This window comes from Antrostomus carolinensis, unplaced genomic scaffold (genome assembly GCF_000700745.2).
Source record: "Antrostomus carolinensis isolate BGI_N321 unplaced genomic scaffold, ASM70074v2 scaffold38860, whole genome shotgun sequence".
Classification (NCBI taxonomy): domain Eukaryota; kingdom Metazoa; phylum Chordata; class Aves; order Caprimulgiformes; family Caprimulgidae; genus Antrostomus; species Antrostomus carolinensis.
The window spans coordinates 1-22,468 of NW_010288367.1; the positions used below are offsets into that span (position 1 = coordinate 1).

Consider the following 22,468-nt stretch of genomic DNA (forward strand, 5'->3'; position numbering starts at 1 on the left):
AGTCTTTTTAATACACTTTTTTATTTAGCTACCATGGACATAACCCAGTAATAGTATGTAACCAAAGAAGAGAGAAGTTACACCACCACTCTCTCCTCCTTCCCACCACATCCCAGTTTCATGAAGCATGAGCTCCTGGTCCTGTGTCAGGGCTAATAGCTGGGGTGCAAATTTAATAGTGCAAATTAGAGAAGCATAATAATCATCTGTTTGCTCTGCTTTAAAGCATTTATTTGTGTTAAATGTTCCTTGTTGTAGGCCAAAGGGGGATAGAATCTTCTCTAAGTGCAAACAAAAAATGATTGCCGCTTCCCAGCTTTGCCAGTAAGGAGAAAGAGCGAGCCTTCTCTTTTAACAGACTCTGTTGTTACAGAACCACTCCGGTTCCCTGGACGACGGTCACTACACGGCATTCTGCAAGCACTCAGTCACCAAAAACTGGTACAGATGTGATGATGCACAGATCACCAACATCCCAAATTCCTCAGTGCAGACTGACACAGCTTATCTCCTGTTCTACACCTGCCAAGGCCTTCTCTGCACCCATTAAAAATCTGCTAGCCCTGGAAAACGAACAGTGAGTAGGCCAGCAATTAAAGTCATTGGCAGCATTAGCCAAGTCCTAATTCATCAATAAATTAGAGCATCTGCGTTACCTGATCATCTGTTGTGGTCTTTCAGGAAGGAATTTCTAGAGAGAAGGGTTACAGATTCCAAGCCTGTTAAGGAACGTGCATCCGCTTCATTTCTACAAGGTCCAATGGTTGTTTTCCAGGACAAACCTCATACGTCCCTCAGAAGAACACAAATGCTGAGCAAACAGATGCACTTACCTGAAAAACCTCCTGGTCATTAAGTGTGTTATGTTGTTTTAAGCTGCCTTTCAGGAATTGACAGTAGGATACTAAGGGGAAAGGATACGACCAGGCCACTGAGGGTGTATGTTTCAGAGGAGAGCAGGGCATGAAGTCACCATTAATACGAGGGAAAGAAAAAGGCATTATTCTAGTACTGTCATTTCTGTCCCTCTAGCACTGCAAATTTGGTTGCAGCTTGTAAGCTTCTGGAAAACAATCAGTCCTGGTCTTAATTCCATTAGCGAGACACACACGTGTAGACAGGTAAAAGGTCAGAATGTAGGAGTTAAGATTTCTGAATGCCAGCCTGATGAGAGAGGGAAAACTAACCCAAATCCAGAGCAGGGAAATGCAGAAGATGCAACTAAAATAGTTTCTAAACTAATAAATTCTACACAAAGTAGTATTTTTTTTAATCTGAAGAACTTTTAAACCATGTATGATTCAGACTGACATTACATAGAATCTGGACCATTACACAACTAGTTGAGAATGAAAACGCCAAATCCAAACATACATTTAACAGGATATATTTTTAAATAATTTCTTCATTAAGGTTTTTAATGCATGTGTACATGAAAATTTATATTAAAAAATTAAAAAGGAAAATCTTGGTTTTTTAGAATAACTCTGAAGTGCACAAATATTGACAAAAGCTAACAAAAAAAATACAGCTCTGCTTTTTTATTAAGTAGTGTTGCAATTGCTTAGAGCTGGCAAATAACTCAAGCCTCTGAGTTTGAGAGATTCTCACAAAAAGGACAACATTTTATTATATACATAGTTCTGATGTGCAAGTATGCAATCAATATGTACACTTACATTCCTAACTGTTTACATCATTCTAGAGTATTCACAGTAGAATCAAGCTTAAGGTTAGAAATGTGAAAAGGCCATAACAGTGAAAGAAAAAAATAAAAATCAAGATATGCCTTGGGATTTTAAGACATTTTAAACTACTTGTTAATAGATATCAGATGACTAAGCTAGAATTTAATTTTGGAGGAGACTAAAAATAGAGTTGTTTTTTTAAATAAATGGTAATGCAAGTATGCTTTCTAAATGGTTTCACAGATGGCAGTATTGCCACAAGCATTATTAATCAATCATCTTCTGATTTTTGAGCACTAGTACTGACCACAAAGAGCCTGCTTGCAGAAAAGCTGCTGCAACCATCCCCGTATCTGTAAGCGACTACGTCTGTCAGAGTTGTGCATATTTATATGCGCTCCCAAACCTACACTGCTCTTATAAAAAGAAAACCAGTTTTCTTAACCCACACTACTTTATGTGGCCATATCCACTGCTCGCTGTTCATAAGAAGTGTAAAAGAGAATATATGCAGCTGAGGATTTCACAGATGATGCTGAGATCTCAGACACTTCATGGTCATCAAATTTAAACCAGCGTTGTTTTGAAGCATTTTTGCAGTAGGCTGTATAGTGCCCTCCATCCAACCCGCCGTAATGATTCTGTAAACATAGGAAGAAAATAATTAATGGCCTCAAAACCTGCCATTTCTTCCCCAGTTAGGGAAATAAACTAGAAAATGTGAGATTTTTACTAAATACCAATCATTCTTAGAATACGACTTAATCTGCAACCAGGCAGGCAGCCTGGAAACCTAGATGAACCACGCAGGCTAACCCGAGTCTTGGCATAAAGACCAGCTGAACTTTGAAATGTGGCATGGTTACTTACTGATACTGAAAACAGATTGTATCTCTTCAGGTTATTCTTTGGACCAATAACATACTGTGAAAGGTCAAGAGTTTCCAATGGGAAATCTACAGAAGTTTGAAGCTTTTGCTTCCATCTTCCATCATAGGAAAATCTAGAGGATTAAAAAGCATCATTAAAAGTTGCAGGTTGTTCACAAGCTATTTAAGAATGTTTGTTTTCCTTGTTTTTAACCAGGACGTGATCTCAACTGAAGCATTTGGCCCCCAATTCTGTTAAGGTTTGCACACGTGTTTCTTAGCACAAATGAAAAGAGATTACTTGCAGAAGTGCTTTGTGAACTACAGCCTAATAAACCAGGCACCAGATGAAAATAAAATGCTCACACCATTACAACTGGGAATAGATCTAGAACTTTCTCTAATTAAAAATGCTCAGCTATTGCACTGGAACAATCAATCTCCATCAAAGCCTGGCCACTTCATCCTGGTTAATTTTTGCTGATCACTGTTTCTCTTACCGTTTCAAGTGCACAAGAAGAACAGGTGGTAACTTCCAAATTTCTATTTTTTTCAAAGAATCCTTTCGAGTTTTGCAGTGGCTACAATAAAATCTGTTGTTATCAGTGAGCTTTTCCTCTTTGGAGAACAATCTAAGGCATTGCTGAAACAAAATACAAACAGATTGTGAAGGGCAGGTGTTCATGAAAGTACAGCAAAAATTTTTGTTTCCTATTTGATTGTTAACCTGCATGAATAACCTGCATGCTGTTTCACAAAGATGAGGAAAAGTGAGTTAAATCCAGCAGTTAATTAGCTGCAAGTCCTTCAAAATATACCTACACTAGTTTGTTTGAAAACACAAAATATTTATACTAGGACCTACAAAAATAAACACTATACCTCTCTTTTCTGCTACTGCAGCTTCAATATTTCCATCCTGCTTGTATTTTAAAACTTTTAAGGAATAACTTTTTTTTTTCCAATTTTAGAAGAATTAAAAAATAATGAAGACTCAGATCTGTTCATGTTTCAGCTTAGTGTAAATTAAGCTGGAATACTGACCAACCCCTTCAACAAGAGGCTGAGCAGAAGCAACATCATAATGAAGTAACAGAGAAATGTTTTCACTTCAGAGCTATTCCTCTCTAGTGCCAGCGTACCTGCAGTGTACATTTGCTCGTGGATGCAAGTGGTAACGACAAATACATGAAAGCCTCAAAGGTCCTGGACTTCTTGAGACACGTAAGACACTGCACTGTAGATTTGAACTGGCCTTGAAAGAGTGCCACAATAATGGATTCATTGAGTTGCTTGTGTTTGTGCCAGGCTAGTTCTGCTGCTCTCAAGTCGTCAAGATGATCATTGTTTTCTTCCTTGTATCTTTTCCTGTTGTCAGCCTGGATAACAGAAGTTTAAATACTGTAGCCATATATTAACATATGTAAAAATAGAAAGTCTCATCTATAGGCAAGCATAGTATTTAATATTTGTAAGAACATTTAAACATGTCAGTGTATCCACTCACTTATCTAGTTAGGCTTCTTCCATTATTCCCTTCAGTACCTTATACTGTTTCAAAATAAATTCCTACTTTAATTCTGAATACTAGCGTTTCCTTCTATACAAGGTTCCAGTAACATAATCTTCTTAAGAAATAAGAGGGTCTTACTAAAATTTATTTCTCTTGATCATCTGACAGATGTCTAATTTGTTACAAGTATTTTGCTTACTTTATTTAGGTCTTCATGCAAGCCATCCATTAGAAAGAGAAGCAATTCTTGGGAGTCCTGTTGGCTATATCCTGCAAATTGGTCATTAATCTTCCCAATTGTAATTTTAAAGTCTCTTGGACTGATATATTTATATTGTCCTGTCCATAAAGCTTTCATTATTACACCAAACTCTTCAGCCACTTCACCTTTATGCCCCAGGAAATTTGACCTGTACAATTAAACAGTGGGGGAAAAAAAAAGTGAACCATTCAAATAACTTTATAAAAAAAAATATTAGTGTTATTAATTCAAGACTTTATCCCAATTTCAAAGTAATTTCTTTAGACTAAGAAAAACTGGTTGTTAGACTGAGTTTTTTGTCTGCTTTGGCACTGTAATTCCATCGAGACTGGGGTGATGGAAAGTACAGCTGTTTCCAGCTTGTTTTGTAAACTGCTATTTAAATACTACATTTGGTTTTAGCAGACTCTAGTACACTTATATTTATGAATATGGCAAGCACAATTTACTTAAGACTATCCAGTAAAACCTATTTTGTCACACACACAATTTTGAAAATGTCAAGACACTCACAAGTTAGCATTTGCCTAATAGAAAAATTAGGCATAGAAAAAAAAGAAAACAAACAAACAAACCCCCTTAACCCCACTAAGGGATTTTTTTGAATTAACAATTGTAAAGGCAGATTTTTTTTTTTTCCTTCAATTATAAATTAAAGGATGAGAATAAGAGATTGTTACCTGTTAATATCATCTTGATACAAGTTTCTGTTAAAATAATCAGCCAGGTGAGGTGCATTGCACAGACACTGTAATATGGAATTCATATAGCAAGTGTTCCCTAGATTACGAAGTCCTGTAAGAGCTGGTCCCGATCCCCCAAACACAGGATTAAGATTCCGAATTTGTGATGCAGAGAGTCTTGAAATTTCTGCTTTAGTGTAACAGACTGGCCTGTAAGGAGGAAATTATTTTTTAAGAGTCTCAGACTTGACAAGACTGTGCACATAAGCCAACAGAACCGTCCTCCCTCACCGGGAATGAAATATACCTGGCACAAGACATCACCAAATGCCAGCCATCATTTAAGGTATTCAAGAGCAGTTGATGCAATAGTGAAAAGCCATAGACACTGGCCTATAACAAGGCTGAGTTATAGGCTCCATCAGTTGGGGTTTTTTTAATTTACAGATGAAGAATTAACTGTTGATTTAATCCAATTTAAAAACTGAAAACTCTGCATTTCACAAGCTGTCAGAAGACTGGCATTTGATATGTTAACTCAAATACCAGCACTTAAAAAGCAACTGTTGTCCAATTACACCGTGACCTCTGAACTTCATGTTAATACATAACCATTACATTAATTCTCAAAAGATAACTGCCCTATACATTGAAGTCTATCACTCTTGCATCCTTTCAAAGCTACTTAGAAAATATTAATGATTTTCAGTTGGTTAAATACAAAGTCATACGTTATCATATTGCATGAGTTGTGGTATAACTTATCAAACATACTTATTGTCACGATTGACTGCAGGAGTTACAGGAATTCTTTTCTTCTCTTCCTCCTGAATGGCTTGGGTTATATCTGGGGAAGAGTACGAGCGCTTCAGTTTGGAGTGTTCTCTTTCTCGTTCAACAGTCACCTGTGGCTTGGGTTTATGAGTTGGAGGGGTTGATGGAGGAGTGGATGAAGGAGCCATTTCTGGTGGATACATATGAACAGTATTTGTTGGCGAGTGATAGTAACGAAAGGTTCCAGTGATTGGATCCAGAAACTTGGGGGGAAGAAAACAAATTGTTTCAAAAAACAAGTAAAAAATTCATCATTAACTTACTTACCTATTTTTAAACTACTGTAAGAACAGTGCATGAGTTTTTCAAACAATGGGACATTAACCATTGTTATTGGCCTCAATACTTAATGGATTAAATTTACCAGAAGGTACCACATTCACCACAATGCATGTTAAACAGCAACTGCTTAGTACCAGGAACAGCAGATGAGCTCTTGTAGCTTCATTACAAATAATGTTAAAATTCATTGGAAGTTGCAGGGGGAGGTGGGGGGGAAATAAATTATCTAAGTTACAAATAAACAATTTGTAACAAAACTGCACAAGGCACCTTGATTATAACAGCAGAACAGAAAGTTACCTTTGCCCAGCCTGCAGGCAGTCCTGGAATTATCCTTCCCATTTCTTCACTTCGTGCTCTGATTAATGGCTCTCGCTGAGACTAATAAATAAATGGAAATGGAAGGTACGTACAGTTACTTATGCAGAGCAGCAAGCTGCCTGTGACTCTCCCTACATAGTTACATGATTTAATGCAAAACAATAAGAAATGAGATATCCTTGATTATAGCTGGAAATACAATTTATTGTAATGCTAATATAGTGTTACTATTTTGTATCACTCAATCTAAACAAAACCTGTTTGTTGGCATGTTCCAGAAAAAAAGGACAATTCAGTCTCACAAAAGTCTGAATACTCAATTTCTTCCCTAAAGAAGCTACTTTATTAGGAGATGGATGATCTTTTCTCCCTTTCAAAGCCAGATGTGAAGGAGTATGCGTGAGATGACGAACAAGTGTGGAATGCTTGTTAATGCCATGAGAAACAGGATGATTTCTAGTGAAAGCTTCAAAAATTTTTTTCAGGTGAATATGACAAATGAGCAAAAGCAAAAAACAAGCTGTAAACATGGTATAGTCTTTTTTTAAGAAAATTGAAACGAGGTGGAATTTAACATAATATTAATAATCATAAAGCATCTATGCTTGATTGGTTTTGGCAACATACAACACATTGTATTTACTTTAAGTCTTTCGTTATCTTGTTCAGAATCCTCTCTAAGGGGTCTTGGCTTTTGAGCTCCACTGTCTGGTTGTCCTTTAACCCCAGTCTGCTGCAAAAGATTTTGAGAGAAGGCTTTCAATTTTCATCTGGAATGTCAATAAAGAATGCTGATAAAGCAAATTAGGGAAAAGCAGAGGTTTTTTTCTTTTGGTTGTTAAATTCAAGTGCCACAAAGAAGTGGTTAGAGCAGGTATCTACACATCATGGTTATTCTTCCTAGTCTTTGCCTATACTATAGGCAATTTGCTGGAGTGGCCTTTGTAGCTGAATGTTTTATTACACAGGACAGTCTGTTATGTAGTTTCAAGAGCTCAGAAATACAGTGCAGAAGTTCCTCCTACACTCCTTTCCCCTGCTAAAAGCTGTGGGCTTTACAATTTGTTTTTAAATGAAATACTTTTTCCCCATTTACTTCTAACTGTAACAAAGCCTCTCCATGAAAAAGGCAAACTGTGAAGCCAACATTATGAATTTATTTTATCACAGGCAGTCCTTTGGGGATTATGTGAAGTTGCTCTGTCAGTCAAACAAAAGCTCAAGGATGACTGTGCTAAGGCTGCCCAGGAAAGTTCATTTTGGCTTCCTTGTGCAGCTGTATTACACAAGCATCAAAGTTTGGTCAAACAGCAACTGCAGTTGCCAAAGGAGAGAAAAAACATCCTAATGCACGTTCTTGAGAAATGGTTTTAAAGACATCTGTTTAAAGACATCTGTTTTGTTACTGACTCAGCTTCACAAATGGCTCCTATTTAATGATCAGATGATTTTTACATTCTGAAATTTTGCAGTTTTCTTCAAGAATCTGAGGAAAGAAGGAACTGTAACCCCCTCACAGACACAGAGAGAGCTGGAACTGGACTGATCTCAGCAAAAATCCTAGATGAGGGAATTGCTTTGCTTCCTATGCCTGACAACAAAATGCTGTTCTATCAGCATTTAGCAGCTAGAGGCACTAAAGAGTTTGTTATGATAACGTAACTCTGTCCCTACCATGTGTTACAACAGTGTAATATACAGTACTGGGCTGGTATAAATGGTAAAATGCCACCATGCTTCTATTCTTGAAACAGAGGACTGCAGCCTATGAACCATCCCTTCTAGCTCCATGTCAGTGAGAAGTTTTATTATCCTATGGGGATTCCATGTTGCCCACCTACAAGCAAGAATCGAGGCTGTCTTGTAAGAAAACCCTATTTGTGTCTTGATTTTAACTTTCTCCTCTACATTTACATGAAAACAGCCTAAATAAAAGTCCAATTATGTATTTAAAATTTCTAGATTGATGCTAGAGTATGCACTCACAAATAATCCTGAATAATTACTCCACATTTGGTGATGATTTTCTCTTTGTCACTAACCTTGCTTGAAACAGTCACAAAGGTCTGAGGTGTATCACCCAGTGCACGTCTCTGCGCTTCTGGTGTTCGAGTTCCCTTCTCTCTTTCTTCCACAGATATTTTGTCAATTTCAATCCTTTTTGCACCAATGGTTTCTAGTTCATTTTTATTTTGCTTTTTTGCTTCTATTGCCTCCTTGCGTGCTCTTTCTTGTTCTTTTTCCTCTTGTTCTTTTTTTATTTGCTCCTCTCTCTCCTTCTGTTCTCTGTCCTCTTTGGATTGCTGTAGCTTTTCTTTGTGTTCCTTTTCTTTCTGTTCTTCTTTTGCTTTTTGTTCTTGTTCTTCTTTTTCTCGCTTGAGTCTTTCTTTCTGTTCTTCTTGTTGCCTCTCCCGAAGTTCTTTTTCCCGTCTGTTTTTCTCTAGCAGAGCAGCAGTTTCTGCATGTACACGATTTTTTTCTTCTTCTGTCAGAATGCTCTTTGCATCACGTAATGGCTTTGTGGACCGGTCTGGAACTATTCGTCCACTCTCACCAGGCTGGCTGTCACCAGCTGTACTTTCAGATTTTGGTCTGTTCTCATCAGGGATTTTTAGTGAAGGCTTTTTAGTACGATCAACCTGTAACGAGAAGCACAGAACGACAATTCACTACAGCTGCTCTGCTTCTAAGTGAGATTCATAAGAGAATAAAGATGACACAAAGTTGACTCCTGACAGAGAGATAGTGAACTTTCAATTTCATTGAATCTGGTAATTCAAATTGCCTGTTAGTAAAACAGATGTGAGATAAGAATCAGCAAGCCCTACAGAACCATAAGGACAGCGTTAAGCACTGATTACTACAACTCTTTATTTTCAGGCTTTCAAAGGTGAACGTTTCAGGGCAATCAGCCTAATTTGGGCTTGGCTCTCAGTCATGTGACAGTGCATGTGATTAAGGCAGATCTGCTTGATGGGAAGAGGTATTTAAGAACTGCTTATGCTCAGACCTAGGAGAGCAAGTTGGTTTTGATACTGAGGTAGAAGCTCTGAAGACATAAAAGCTAGTCTGGTTCAGCAAAGAACAGAAATAAGGTTTAGGGTCTCTTAGCTGAAATCTGTATTAAAGTCAGGATCTAGAAGAACAAAAGCAAAGAGTTTGACTTTAGAGCCTTGTCTCCTATAGGTAAACATTATTTTAGTGCAAGGATTCTACAAAGGTGTCTTTAGAAAGTTTTATCCCTGTGAAAGGAAGAAAGAAACCCTTGTATTTTCACTACTGGATGAAGAGCAAGCTACCTAAATGTTTTATTATTTGAAGGAAAATACAGTTGCCAGAAAGCAGACCTCTGCAAGGTAAGCCATGGCCTAACTGCCCTCAGTGTATTTTACTATATGTATGTTTTGAGCAAAAAAGTTGGCTTATAGACTTTCTGAATTAATGATCAATCACTGACCTTCAATTTCTCAGGTGCTCATATCAAAATATTCATGAAAAGCTCTACAATTATATTAGGTATATTTGGTTTCATAAAGTTCTGTAGATTAGTTAGCATGGTGTCACAGACCACCAATAGTCTCCATGCCAATGTACTTATGCACAAGGCTTAAACAAATACTGAGTATTTACTTTGTAGATTTAGGACTCTGCATGTGGTGGGTTTCTAGATTAACCACATATTAACTCTGGAAAAAAAAAAAAACCACAGCTTACCTCAGGGATGCTTCTTGTAATTGATGCTGGATTAACTACAAGTGAACTGTCAGATTTTGGAACAGCAGCATCCTGTACACTTGGTCTATTAAGTGATTTTAGTCTCTCTTCCAAATTATCTCCCATTTCTTCATTTTCAATTGCTTCTGTTGGAGATGGCTTTATAGCAACAACAGGTGGAACAGGAGGTGGCTCTTCCAGAGATGGATACGTAAAATTCACTTTAGAAGGGGGAAGAGGAGGGAAGCATGAGAGCACTCTTAAAACAAAAATGCAAAAGCAAAATAACCCCCATGTTCCACCCCAAAACTTAGATTTAGGCAGAACAAGGCTCAGAAGTAATATTAAACACTTGGCAGGAGGGGTGGGGTAGTGTATATTCTTTATACTTACAAGAAACAGTCACTGCTTCACTCCTGCTATGCTGTGGTGGAGTTACTTTAGCATTTGTTGTGTACTGGGGAAAACAAAGGAGCCAGTTTTCATAACCTCCTTCTAGAATTAAAGGTTCATTCTGCAGTATAGTTTTGCTTTCCCACTATAAGAAAAAAAAAGTTTAAAGTTAAATTATTTTAAAATAGCAAATAAATTTTACATCTTAATGCTGGTGTTGAAATTTCTGTGTCTGGTCATTACATTAAGAGAGGTTACTTTTGAGATTTTTAAATAAGAATTAAACACGCCGCAAAAACCCTTTAGGGAACAGGAATCCTCTTTGTGTTTGGAGAATGCCCAGAGTTAGGTTCCTAGTTCTACCTACACCAGGGTCTGAGTATTTCCAGTACAGAAAGAGCCACTTACTACCACTTCAGTAACAATCCTCCCTACAGAAATTTTTTAATTATAATATTTACTTCAGTTTCTTATCTGGTAAGTTCACTGAGTGATTAGGGGCATTGGCTTTTGAAAGTATAATGTTAACTTTCTGAAAAACCCTTGAGAGGTCAGGTTCCAGACTAGCCTCCTCCTGAGGCCCTCGGTATTGGAACATGAATGAGACACCGAGGTTCAGAGAATATTCTGCAGATCAATAAACAGGGAGAACTGCCTGAACTATGTCTGCACCTTAGTCTTGCATGCTCAGGTAACAGAAAGATGTGCAGTCTTTCACAAGAGCCACCTATATGAAGACTAGGAACAACACAGCCATAGCCAGAGTTCTGACCTGAAAATGTTGAGCAGCTGCTTAATACTGAGGCTGTAAGCTCCTTGCGTTGATGAAGCTCAAATTAAAATTCATGTTGCTCTAAAGGTTATTTTCAATAATGCACAAAAGTTAACCATGCTCAAAATATTTCTGGGATCTCCTTCACCAAAAGTCCTCTGTTCTAGAAAGTGCCTGGCTGATAGGACTGCAAAGAAGCCAGCCTTCTTTGGCCTGCCTGTGCAGCTGGCCAGCCAGTTCCCTTGAATAAGGTATTACAGTTGCTAATATACGAAAAAGAGTGACCATGTTTCTTGCAAAGTGTCATTAAGTCTTCCATATTCTTTGTAATTACAGGTGCTTTAAGACTTTCTTATTTATTAAGATTAATTAATATAAAACACAAAATTTGCCAACCTTAAAAAGCGCATCTTTCAGGCTCTGAAGAGTTGTCCCTATCTTTAAGTCTTCGGCAGAACTAAACCAGTCTAGCAGTATAACGTAATCAAAGTGTCCTCTCCTCTTCCATGGATCTCTAGAATCCTCTGGGAGTCTAGCTTCAATCCAGCTAGCAGTAACTCTGAAAGGCATTAACATGCATTTAAAGACAAATGTACAAGTAACATTTTGTCCAATGATATGTAATCCATATACATTTATGTGCTTGGATAAAAGAAATATGCTCTGGCTTGAAGTCAGTACAGGCAAGAACAGAGCTGCCCAGATACATCTCACCCACTGGTATATGTGAGGGACTCTGAAACTAAGAGTACAAGTTTATAAAGCATATAGTCTTTTTTCAGTCAATTAATAACCTTATAAAATTAAATATTTCACTATCATTTAATGTTATTTCATACCCAGGACTGATAGCTTCTTCTGGGACGCTGATAGATCTTGGAATACAGGATTCCTGATAGTCCTTCAGTCTTCGAGCATCCATTATAATCAATTCGATATTTTTGTCTGACATCATTGCAAACAGTTTCTCAGCTGTGACTGCTCCTTGAAACACAAAAGCTATTAGATGCGAAAAGCTACAGTATAAATGGAGATAGCTATGATCACATCTGACTGGTGTAACCAAGACTGCACACAGACAAAACAGAAAAGTCCCACAAAGTTATGGAGGTGATGCACTGTAGAATAAACATATTGGCCCTTTTGCTCCCACTACTACTGATTAGCACCTAATCTACTGAATTAGACAATACTGAACACTGTAGTGATAAACTAGTTTTAACTTTTGGTGGTCTCATTTAAATGAGGCTATATAGGCAAGCATTTGTTAACTTCATCCTGCAGATGTTCCTCTTAAGAACTGTAGAGAACGTTTTCATGTATTTATTATAGGAACAAAAACCATACGGTTGGGAGAGGAAAGGAAAAAATCTTATTTAACTGAGAAAGCTGACACGTTTCAGCCTTGTCTAGATTTTTTTTCTCAGCAGTTGAGGAGGCATTTTTCCTCCTACTTTGACTGCTCTAGGGCTAGTTCAGCTTTAGTTATTAAACTGTTGAAAAACTACATAGAGCTTTCTAAGTTCAAGACAAGTGATGAAGGCTGCAATGTAGAGCTTAGTTAATTACTAAGGCACCCCTACCAAAATACAGGATACTAGAGTTTCATCAAAATACTCTGACTGTGAAATAAGTCCTTAAAAGAACTGCATCTGCTTAAGTGTGATGAACTTTTCCACATCTGTGAGTATTGCATCTCTTACCACTCAGACTGTCAGACTGATCCTTTCTTTCCAGTGAATGCTTCCTCTCACCATTAACCTGTGGTGTAAGGACAAAAAATAAAAACTTAATTTAATATCTAATATTCAGAACCTAAATGGCCACTGACTCGCAAAGAGCTTGAAGGAAAGTGGTTGGACTGTAAGCTACAGGAAGAAACCTAGAATAAGGAAGCTTCTTCTAAAGAATTGTTGACACCTGTAATAAAAATATACCAAGGTTGCTGCCCTACCTAGACAGAAACCTGTTAAAAAGGCAATACAACCTAGATCCACATCATCTGCTAGGCAAAATTCATGAAGCATTTGCAGAGAAATTAGTTTTTTCCACACTACTGCAGAAAAGTCTGCTCTTTAGGAAAGAGGAGACATGTTATCTATAACATCAGCTTATTACCACTACCTCGGGTTTCTCAAACTGGCTAGTTCTTTTGTGAAATCCGATTTGACTTCATATCTTATGCAGGACTTGGAGGTTGGTAGGATTCAACATCTTCCAAAGAAATATCAAAGGGTTATGGGGAGTGTATCTAATTTTAAAATACATGATTCTGAACTGGAAATAGCTACAAGTAAAGATCAAATGCTAGATTAAAACTATACATTTAGACTGAATTAGAGAATCTATAAACATCTTCAATTACCCTTTGGCTTTTTCCTTTGGAATCCGCAGCACTTTCTGAGGAGTTTTTGGCTGAGCTCTTTCCATCATCTTTTTGTTCTTGCTTTTTCTGCAGCTCTTGTCTGTCCCTCTCTTCGAGTTTTTTCCGAACTTCAGCTTCCTCATATCTATTGGGGGGGAAAAACAAGCAACCAACAAACCTTTTTTTCCCCCGCCCCAAATATTGTGTTATTGGCTAGCCTTGGATAAACAACATCAGAATCATCAAGCCTTTGGGGAGGGGGAGTATTCAAAGATTAAAAAGAAAAAGTATTATCAATTTTTGTATTTCAAATAAACCAAATTTTCCTCCGTGACTGCATGATATTGCTTCTCCCGCTCTCGGGTTGGTTTTCTTATTCTTAATCCCTAGTTTGAGTCTTATTTCATAGCCACTGTTCTTAAGGTTAACTAATCCTGTTCACTAAACCTGGGGCCATGCTTAGCTATGGTGTTACTAAATGCAACAGGTTTTCCATTTCACAGAGGAAAGAGCAAGTATTGGGGACTTACAGATAAACTTCAATATATTGTAACAATCATCCTAGGTATTTTATTTGGTTTTGCAACAGATCTAACAATCACAGTTAGGAGTAAGTTAGCTCAGTTATCTAAATTTCCTTTTTCTGAGAAGCTGGATCAGAGCTACATATATGGAAGCAGTCACCTTCAGGATGTAAGCTGACTTTATAACACTGTTATGTCCTCACCTGTGTCCCTGCTGTTTGTTTCAAAGACTGGGGCTACAGTGAAGACAACACAAGAATCACGTATACTGGAGAGTTTTAGTGAACCTAACTCTTGTGTACAGCTATCCTTTTCAGAAATCCCTAAGAGTTTAAAACTAACCTCCCAGCCTTTTGCCATTGTAAGGACAATCACAGTATTGTAAACTGGTGACCTCCAAACTATAACTTCTGGATCACCAACTGCAGGTTTGTAAAGTCACATCACTGTTAAACAGCACTGTGTTAGAAAAAATAAAAATGTTTTGAACCAGCGATTTTGATGACTGAACCCAGCAGTGAAACATGAACACTGAACTGTATTAGTTAAGTGCTCATTTTAATTGATGTTGCCTAATTAGGATTAAAATGACAATACAGCTATAGTTCATATCAAAAGTACTGTGTTAGATCATTAAATCAAATTCTGCCTCAAAGTCAACGCCACTAATAGGAAGAAGGCTGCAAGTCTGTAATTTTATTTTTTAAACAGGCTTCTTGATTTGGCAAAGGCATCGTAAGTTAGAACAGAGCATTTTGTTCTCATTTGGAGTTAACGGTACTAAATAATTACTTCAGATTTTCATTTAATTTTGTCAGTACAGAATGTTTACCCATCAATTTCCCATTTACCCACTGATACACCTCTGAAGCACAAAGTAATTCATATAGGTATTCCCACTCCTATACAAATGATGTTTCAGCAGATCCACTTTCAGTTAACAATTAACATTTAAACTATTTGCTGGCCTACTGCCTGGAAAGGAAATTATACAAAGAATTTCCCTGAAACAACTTCTGTAGTTACACAGGAGTCATGTTTCATTTGTATTAACTTTAAATATATATAAATTTTGCTCAGAATAGTTGAAGGTTATTAATTGTGTCAACTTTCAAAACTCTGTTCCTTTCATAAAAAAACCCACAACTTACTAAACAGTAAGTCTCTGAATAATTTTGTTTTTCTATAACTCTATCAGTGTTTACTCTTACAGCGAATTTGTAGCTCTGTTAAATTGTAAGACTCAATTAAAAATAATGAAAACCTAAAGATTATTTCATGCATAGTATCAGCAGATATCTTTAGACAGTCTTTTCATATATGTGTAAACACACTCTTATTTCCTTGTTCACCTAAACTAACTTTCTGGATTAAGCACTTTGAAGGGCATAGAATATGATTTTACATACCTGAGGGGGTGTGTGTGTGGGAAGGGAAATGTGTCTAGCTGAAGGCAGAGACTTAAAAGGGTGAGAAAGTGGAGAGAAAGATAGTTGTGAAGGGTTTGAGAAGCAGATAAGGCTAATTGCAAGACAAACTGCACTGAATAGCACCTACAGATAGATTCTACCTTACAGCTTCTTAACAACACAATTTCGTGCCTTACAGCACAAAGACATGTAACTTGACAGTTATGACAGTAAATGAGCTACCCAAAAGCCTGTTAGCCTCAGCTTAGTTACCTGCTGGCAAACTGTGTATTTCCATATACACATCTGCATGTGGCAGAGGTGGAGAAAAGGTGTAGTAGCTATCTAAGGAATCAAAAATGTGTTTTGTGAACGTGAACTAAATCTACACTAGGAGGACTTCTTAACATACGTAAATATTAGGAACATTCATTAGTGTATTTGGTTTCAGATGACCCTACAATGAAAAGGGTAAGGAAGAAACGGCTCTTAATCATCTCCAGTGTATATAGTTTATATCTTGTGGTTTATTTTTTAGTCATTAAACAAAAATAGGAGACAGTATCAACAAATCATAGCTACCAAGAATTAAGAGACAACGTATGCAGTGGCAAGTTATTGGAGTATGTGATGACAAAAATGATCTCTAATTGTGGATAAACAATTTAAGCTCTCAAGAGTTTTGGGTATCTAAGGTCTACTCAAGTGCAATCCCTTACTACTAAATAGCATGAAAACCTGCAATTGCACATGTACAGGCTTCAGGTATAACAAACAGTATCTTGTCTATTAACTGTATTCACATACCTGAGTTTAAGGCTGTCTGAGAGTCTTTCAGCTTCTTCAATAGCTTTTTTTAAATTTGTAGGTCCAAGAATTGAATGAAAGTAATCCTAAAATTGCAAGCATCACCCCACATATTAATAGTACAGCTTAATAATGCCTACTTCCATGCATATCAAGAGCTGCTAATCTACACAGAATTGGTATTATATTAATGCCAACAAAAGGAACTGCTTTGAATCAAAATATTTTACTCTCAAACATGAGTTTGTAAGCGAAATTGTTCTATAGGACTAATAAATAAAGGCTAGGCAAGGCAACTGCACCAAAACCAGTCTGAATGGGAAAGATGACAGCAATACCTTTCCCTAAAAAAATATTAACAGATCTGTCAATTTATATACCTTATATGTATTAAAAGCAAACTGTAGAAGCAATTAACAATAGACTTGTCAAAATAGGATGGAAAGGAAAAAATATCATCTGAAGTTAGACAGTTTACTTAATACCAGTGTAATACTCCGAATGTGCATTAGTGTAATTCTCTGTACTTCTAATATTTCTAACAATGCAGAATAGGTGAATCAGAAAGCTTTTATACCTGTTGCTGCTTAAAGTCAGGTCTCTTTTTAATAAAGTTATAAACAGTCACATATTTCATATATAGGATGTAAGCTTTTTCTTCATCTCTGTCCAACCTGCTTTCCTCTGCTGCCTTGAAAATCTTAAGGGCGCTCTGCACATAACTGAAATCAAAGAAGAGGAATAAAGCATGTAATTGTTGACTTGTCCCCAAACACCTTTTCATTACAAGATGCCATTTTAAGCATTCACAGCCTCTGCCCATATATTAAGCATCTGATTTTACCATCTTAATGTAAGGCTTTCATTAAATCCAAATTACAATCATGCTCCTCTAAATAACGTTTCCCTTTGCTAGTTTGTTTACCAGCCTTATTTAAAGTCTTCCGTAATTAAATAGCATACTGAGATATGGAAAAAAAAAAACTTACCAAGAAACTTCTCTCTTCTAAAAATATCTTTTTTTTTTGAGGAAAAACAAATTCATCATAAGACAAAATGAAACAGCAGACTGTCTAAAAATGCTAGAGGCAAAATATCTTCTATTTACACATTTGCTAAACTTTTTATCATTTTTAAGAATTTGCATCTATGTAGCTTTTTCTCAAAGTATGCAAATTTTCATGGGCAGCATGCTCTGTCCAAGTCATGTTTTGACAGTATGTTAAGTCACTTTCTGTACACAGTAAGCATATCTGATGTGATAGTTGAAAGATCTCTATATAAGACTATCAAAGATTTTTTTTATTTAACAGAAATTGGGGATTGGACTAGATGATCTTTTGAGGTCCCTTCCAATCCCTAATATTCTGTGATTCTGTGAAATAATTGAGGAAATTTAGATACACAACATAGTTGTTCTAGAACCTGCTCAGAAGAGTAGCACTAATACTTCTAATATTAATCCAAAATAAATTAAAATACATATACCTCTTTGTACTCGTCTTTTCAGGTTTTATTTCTGTCTTCTTGTTGAGATCTTTCAATGAAGTACAGAGATACAGCTCCTTAGGTACAGATGCCACAGCAGGCATGTTAGTGTTGCTACTTATGTCCCGTCTAGGATGGTACAGCTTCTTAGAAGTCTCTATCAATATTTTTCTGGAGGGAGGGGAGAAGGAGGAAGAGCCCAATTACATTCCAATACAGTTATAGTTACCTGTATGGGGTTATTACCTAATCTATCTCACGTTATGTGAATTAGTATTTGTATCAAACAATCTGGAACTTATGCAGTTAAAGATTAAGCTATGATGAAAAATTCTATATGTAATTTAATTGTAGGTAATGAATTTGAGTTCTAGGATCTGATCTGGTCCGCTATCATCTGGTGAAATATTATTATACTACTACAGCATCAGTACTTATCAATACACCTATGTATTTTGTATGAATCTATATTACTACTATTAAACCAGAATTACTTACATAGAAAAATATAGATTTAAAGCAAAACAAAAAAAATCTGTCACTTATTCTGGGCAATTATTTGTACAACAAGCATAAATGGAAAAAAGTATTTCCAGAAGCCAAAGAAAACTACTTTGCCAGAAGTGAGAAAAATAATGTAGCTGCTTAAACTGCAACTATTTAAATGCTAATCATCCATAAAGGTCCTCTTTTATAATTTCTAAGTATTACTGAGGCAAACAGAGTGGTTGAACAATTAACAGTACAAATTAATCCTCCCAAAGTTATAGAATTATTTGAAACCACTCTAGGTAATTTATCAAGAATGTTAGCAGACGAAAAAAAATAATAAGAAAGGAAATGCTGACTTAAGAATGTTCAAAATCATCATATCCAGCAAACTTGTTTGGTTATAACACCAGTAAGTATATGATGAAAAATCAGCTGACTTCTCTGTACTCTGAAATCAGTAATGGGTAATTATTTATCCCTACCTTAGTACAAACCTCTGCAAATACACACTACACCCATGGAAACGTGACTTCTAGTGTCTCGATAAGAAACAAGCTCAGAAGAGGAAGGTTGCTACTGTTAAAGTTTACTTGAAACTTCCTGGACATACTGTAGGTCTTAAACTCCTAGGGATTGTCTTTCTGCTTCCATTTAAAGTGCTCTGCAGGTAGCCATGAAATAATTAGCAGAGTTTGGCCAGAAGGGACAATTACATCATCTCATTTAACATTCTGCACAGAACAGTCCATTAAGTCTCATACAGACAGGCTAACTACAAATCTTTGAATCCAATACACAGTAAGCTATTTCAGCCCTTGGGGGTGGCAGGGGAGGAACTGAGCTCCCTCTCAAGCGGTGAGACATTAAGGTGCTAGCAATACCAATGAAATTAAGGGGAACCAAGTAGAAAAAAGATGCTCAAATGATTCCAACAAATAAATTATTTCCTAATAGTGAAAACCCACATGGCCTTTGACAAGATGAAGGCAGGGCATTTCTCTTCCACCCTCAAGGTGATGATTAGCATGACAAGTGTGACCAAAAAACCATCAGCTAGTGACCTCAGAGTGAAGTTTCACCCACATTAATCGATCTGTAGCTGACTGCCACCAAATGAGGTGGTCTTGATTTCCCTCCCTCTTTCTCACGCTAGCCTGGTACTTGTCCAACCTCTTATTGAGCCAGTTCAGCCTGCTGAAGAGGCAGAAAGGCAACACAGCTCGTGTGAGGAGAGCAGTTGGTGTGTGCAGCCAAGAATCTGAAGCCGAGATGGGAACACGGTCCCTTCCCCTGGCACAGAGCTGGTATTCTTTCAGGTATCACTGCATAAGACTATCACTGGCTTGACTGTTCTTGGTCTAGGAACTGGTTATCCAACAGAGATACCAACCCAAATCTTTGATAAGTTCATGTTGGAAACAAATACAAAAATAAGGCAAGATGCATGTCTAATTAAGATTCTTTAGTTTAAGGTCTGGCATGGCAAGGTCAGACTAAACAATATCCAACTAGATAACTTACTGCTTAAACACAGATGCTGTACTTGCTAATTTAACAATTACATAGCAACATTTTGAAGCTGATAAACTTGTTAAAAATCTTTGCTTTGGACACAGATTTTCAGATAATTCTAAGTAGCAAATAATAAAGTCCTCGAATACTACTTTTAATACATAAAATTAATAAAATATCCTATACCTCACTCATCTTAAAACACTGTCTTCCCTAAACAAGGTGTCTTACGTTCAACTTTAATTTTCAGGGAGATATTTAGGTGCTGAAAACAAGGCAGAAAATTCATTTGAAGAATTGCATTCAGTAGAAACAAAACATAGACAAACCCCTTGCCCCAAAGTAAAGGGCCTTTCCAATCTAAAAGCTTTTTTGCCTAAAACAAAGATATACTTCTTACAACCTCAAAGAATTACAAAGAAAGACTTCACTCTTCTTAAGATCTTAGCATCGCTTGTCTAATCCCACCTTTAGAGCATGTCTTTACCTGGCTTTCTCCCCCCCCCCCTACTGTGAAACTGTAAATAAGACTTTTTCTTTGAAGCTAAGTCCTTTCCAAATATATCTGCAATGTTTGCTCTGTTATGTAACCAGTATTTTCTTAATCTTAAGTGGCAGCACTTGGTTGTGTTCTGACAGAATATTGTAACTAAATACATCGTCCAAAAAAGATATGAATATAACATTACTGTGTCTGTGTGCACATGGAGGAAAAAACGCAAGATTATGTGGAAGATGAGCCATTTAATGGAAGGCAAAAGATGCCAGTAAATCCTCAAGTGCTGCTGACACACCTTGATACGGGCAGTTCTTCTGGAACCTCATCTACACAAATGTAGAACTAGTGGATAAAAGCTGTATCTGAGTTTTGACCCAGAACAAAAAACAGCTTTCCACATTTTTCTGCTATGGTTATTACGTTATAACTGCAGGTCTTTATGTTGCCAGACAAGTTCAATACTGAATTACTTTTATTTCCTGATCTGAATAAATTTCTATACCTTTTTTAAAAAAATATGAGCTACTAACCACAGCATCTGATGAATGAGGTATTACTCTTTGACCTCCCACAGTACCATAATGCATACAATATTCTGCAGTAAAATGAGTAAGGATGGATTAGGAGTAAGATTCTCATAAAAAAAAAAAAATCAAATTTTCAACAGCCTTTTAAACAGAATTGCATACAGCACATGTCATAAGTTAATAAGAGATTCCAGTTGCAGTTTCTAATTCATTCTTCTACACAGAAATTTAAATACAGAACTATAAATAGCACTTTCAGTTTTATGCAGCAAAAACTCCCTAACTAACCTACAGGCTGACCAGGAGTTGCCAGGAGTTGCTCAGTCTTGGCTCACAAGACCCTTGAAAGTCCTTAAGCTTTTATCAAATTTTAAGATGTGCTTGTAACTTGATTTTTCCCTTACAGTCAAATGAATGAAAGTTTGGGGTTTTCTTCCTTCTCTGAGCAAGCTTTGGGAAGACGCTGATTTCTGAATCCAAATCAGCTCCTTCATATATAAATATAACCAGCTGATTTGGAACCTACATTTTTGCAGACAGCTGATTCCTAACTGACCTGCTCTCAATGGTTCCTCCACCAAAATAAGTTGCACAAACGAAGACATTCAGGAATACTTAACATACAGCAGTGAAATGCGTGGAGATGGACCAGCTACTGCAAGTCCTGTACAAGGTCTGTACTTGCTTCCAACAGAGTAGCTGCAATGAACAGTACTTTCTTAGCAGAATCACATCAATTTTATCAGCATAAACTCCTGCTACTCCAGGCCGTATTGACTAGATTATGCCCACTTTTGCCAAGCATTCCATTTCCCTCCACACTTACAATCACCATATCGATACAATGGCAACACTGAGGCATCGATGAACCCTTCCAATTATATATAGGGATCTTTCATACATCCCTAAGGAAGAGAGATCTTTCCCCACAAGAAAAGAGAAGTGGATCATAAAACCATAAATACAAGTAAGTGAAAAAACCATAATAGCTACATCTACTATTAGTCAGCCCTGTGAGGAAGAGGAAACAACCTATTTCAGGTTTGTCAACTTTTTTCTTAAAAATTAAGATCAGTCTCAAAACCATGGATGCGTTCTGCCCCCGGCTGACATATTATCTCAGGCTCCTTCTTCCTACTTAGAGTGCTGAAAACCAGGCCAATATCCCAAAAATAGAAGGGAAGTCATGCTTGGGTGTTTATGGGCATTTAAACACTTAGAATGGATAGTTTTACAGTGACAGGGAAACATACCTGTTGGTAACAGGTTTTTCAACATCTAATTATCATGCCTGTTTTTACTAAGGATATGAGTAAGCTTTAAGTGGAATGACCACAGCAAGAACACACAGAAGCAGTTATATTGCAAGCAGGATACACTGATGCAGTCTGAAATAAATTGATGTGCTAAGTACTGTGCATCACCAATTCAGGTATGTAATAAAACATTATTCACCTACTTACTTTTGTCTCTAAGACTTGAGCAAATGAGAAATGGGTTTCTCAGAGCATTCC

The 22,468-nt window shown here is 36.9% G+C and overlaps 1 protein-coding gene across 1 annotated transcript; it reads right to left on the reverse strand.

Moving 5' to 3' along the window:
• Window positions 1–1,371: 1,371 nt before the first annotated feature.
• Window positions 1,372–18,028, reverse strand: USP8 (ubiquitin specific peptidase 8). The gene is made up of 19 exons (XM_010166458.1): window positions 17,925–18,028; window positions 17,014–17,158; window positions 16,437–16,522; window positions 13,697–13,841; window positions 13,044–13,092; window positions 12,171–12,330; window positions 11,728–11,890; window positions 10,560–10,704; window positions 10,167–10,387; window positions 8,495–9,091; window positions 7,096–7,182; window positions 6,432–6,512; window positions 5,790–6,052; window positions 5,013–5,225; window positions 4,270–4,480; window positions 3,700–3,936; window positions 3,058–3,200; window positions 2,559–2,691; window positions 1,372–2,329 (listed from the first exon to the last, which is right to left on the reverse strand). The coding sequence occupies exons 1-19, from the start codon at window positions 18,026–18,028 to the stop codon at window positions 2,144–2,146; spliced, it is 3,369 nt and encodes a 1,122-aa protein (XP_010164760.1). The 3' UTR covers window positions 1,372–2,143.
• Window positions 18,029–22,468: the final 4,440 nt, after the last annotated feature.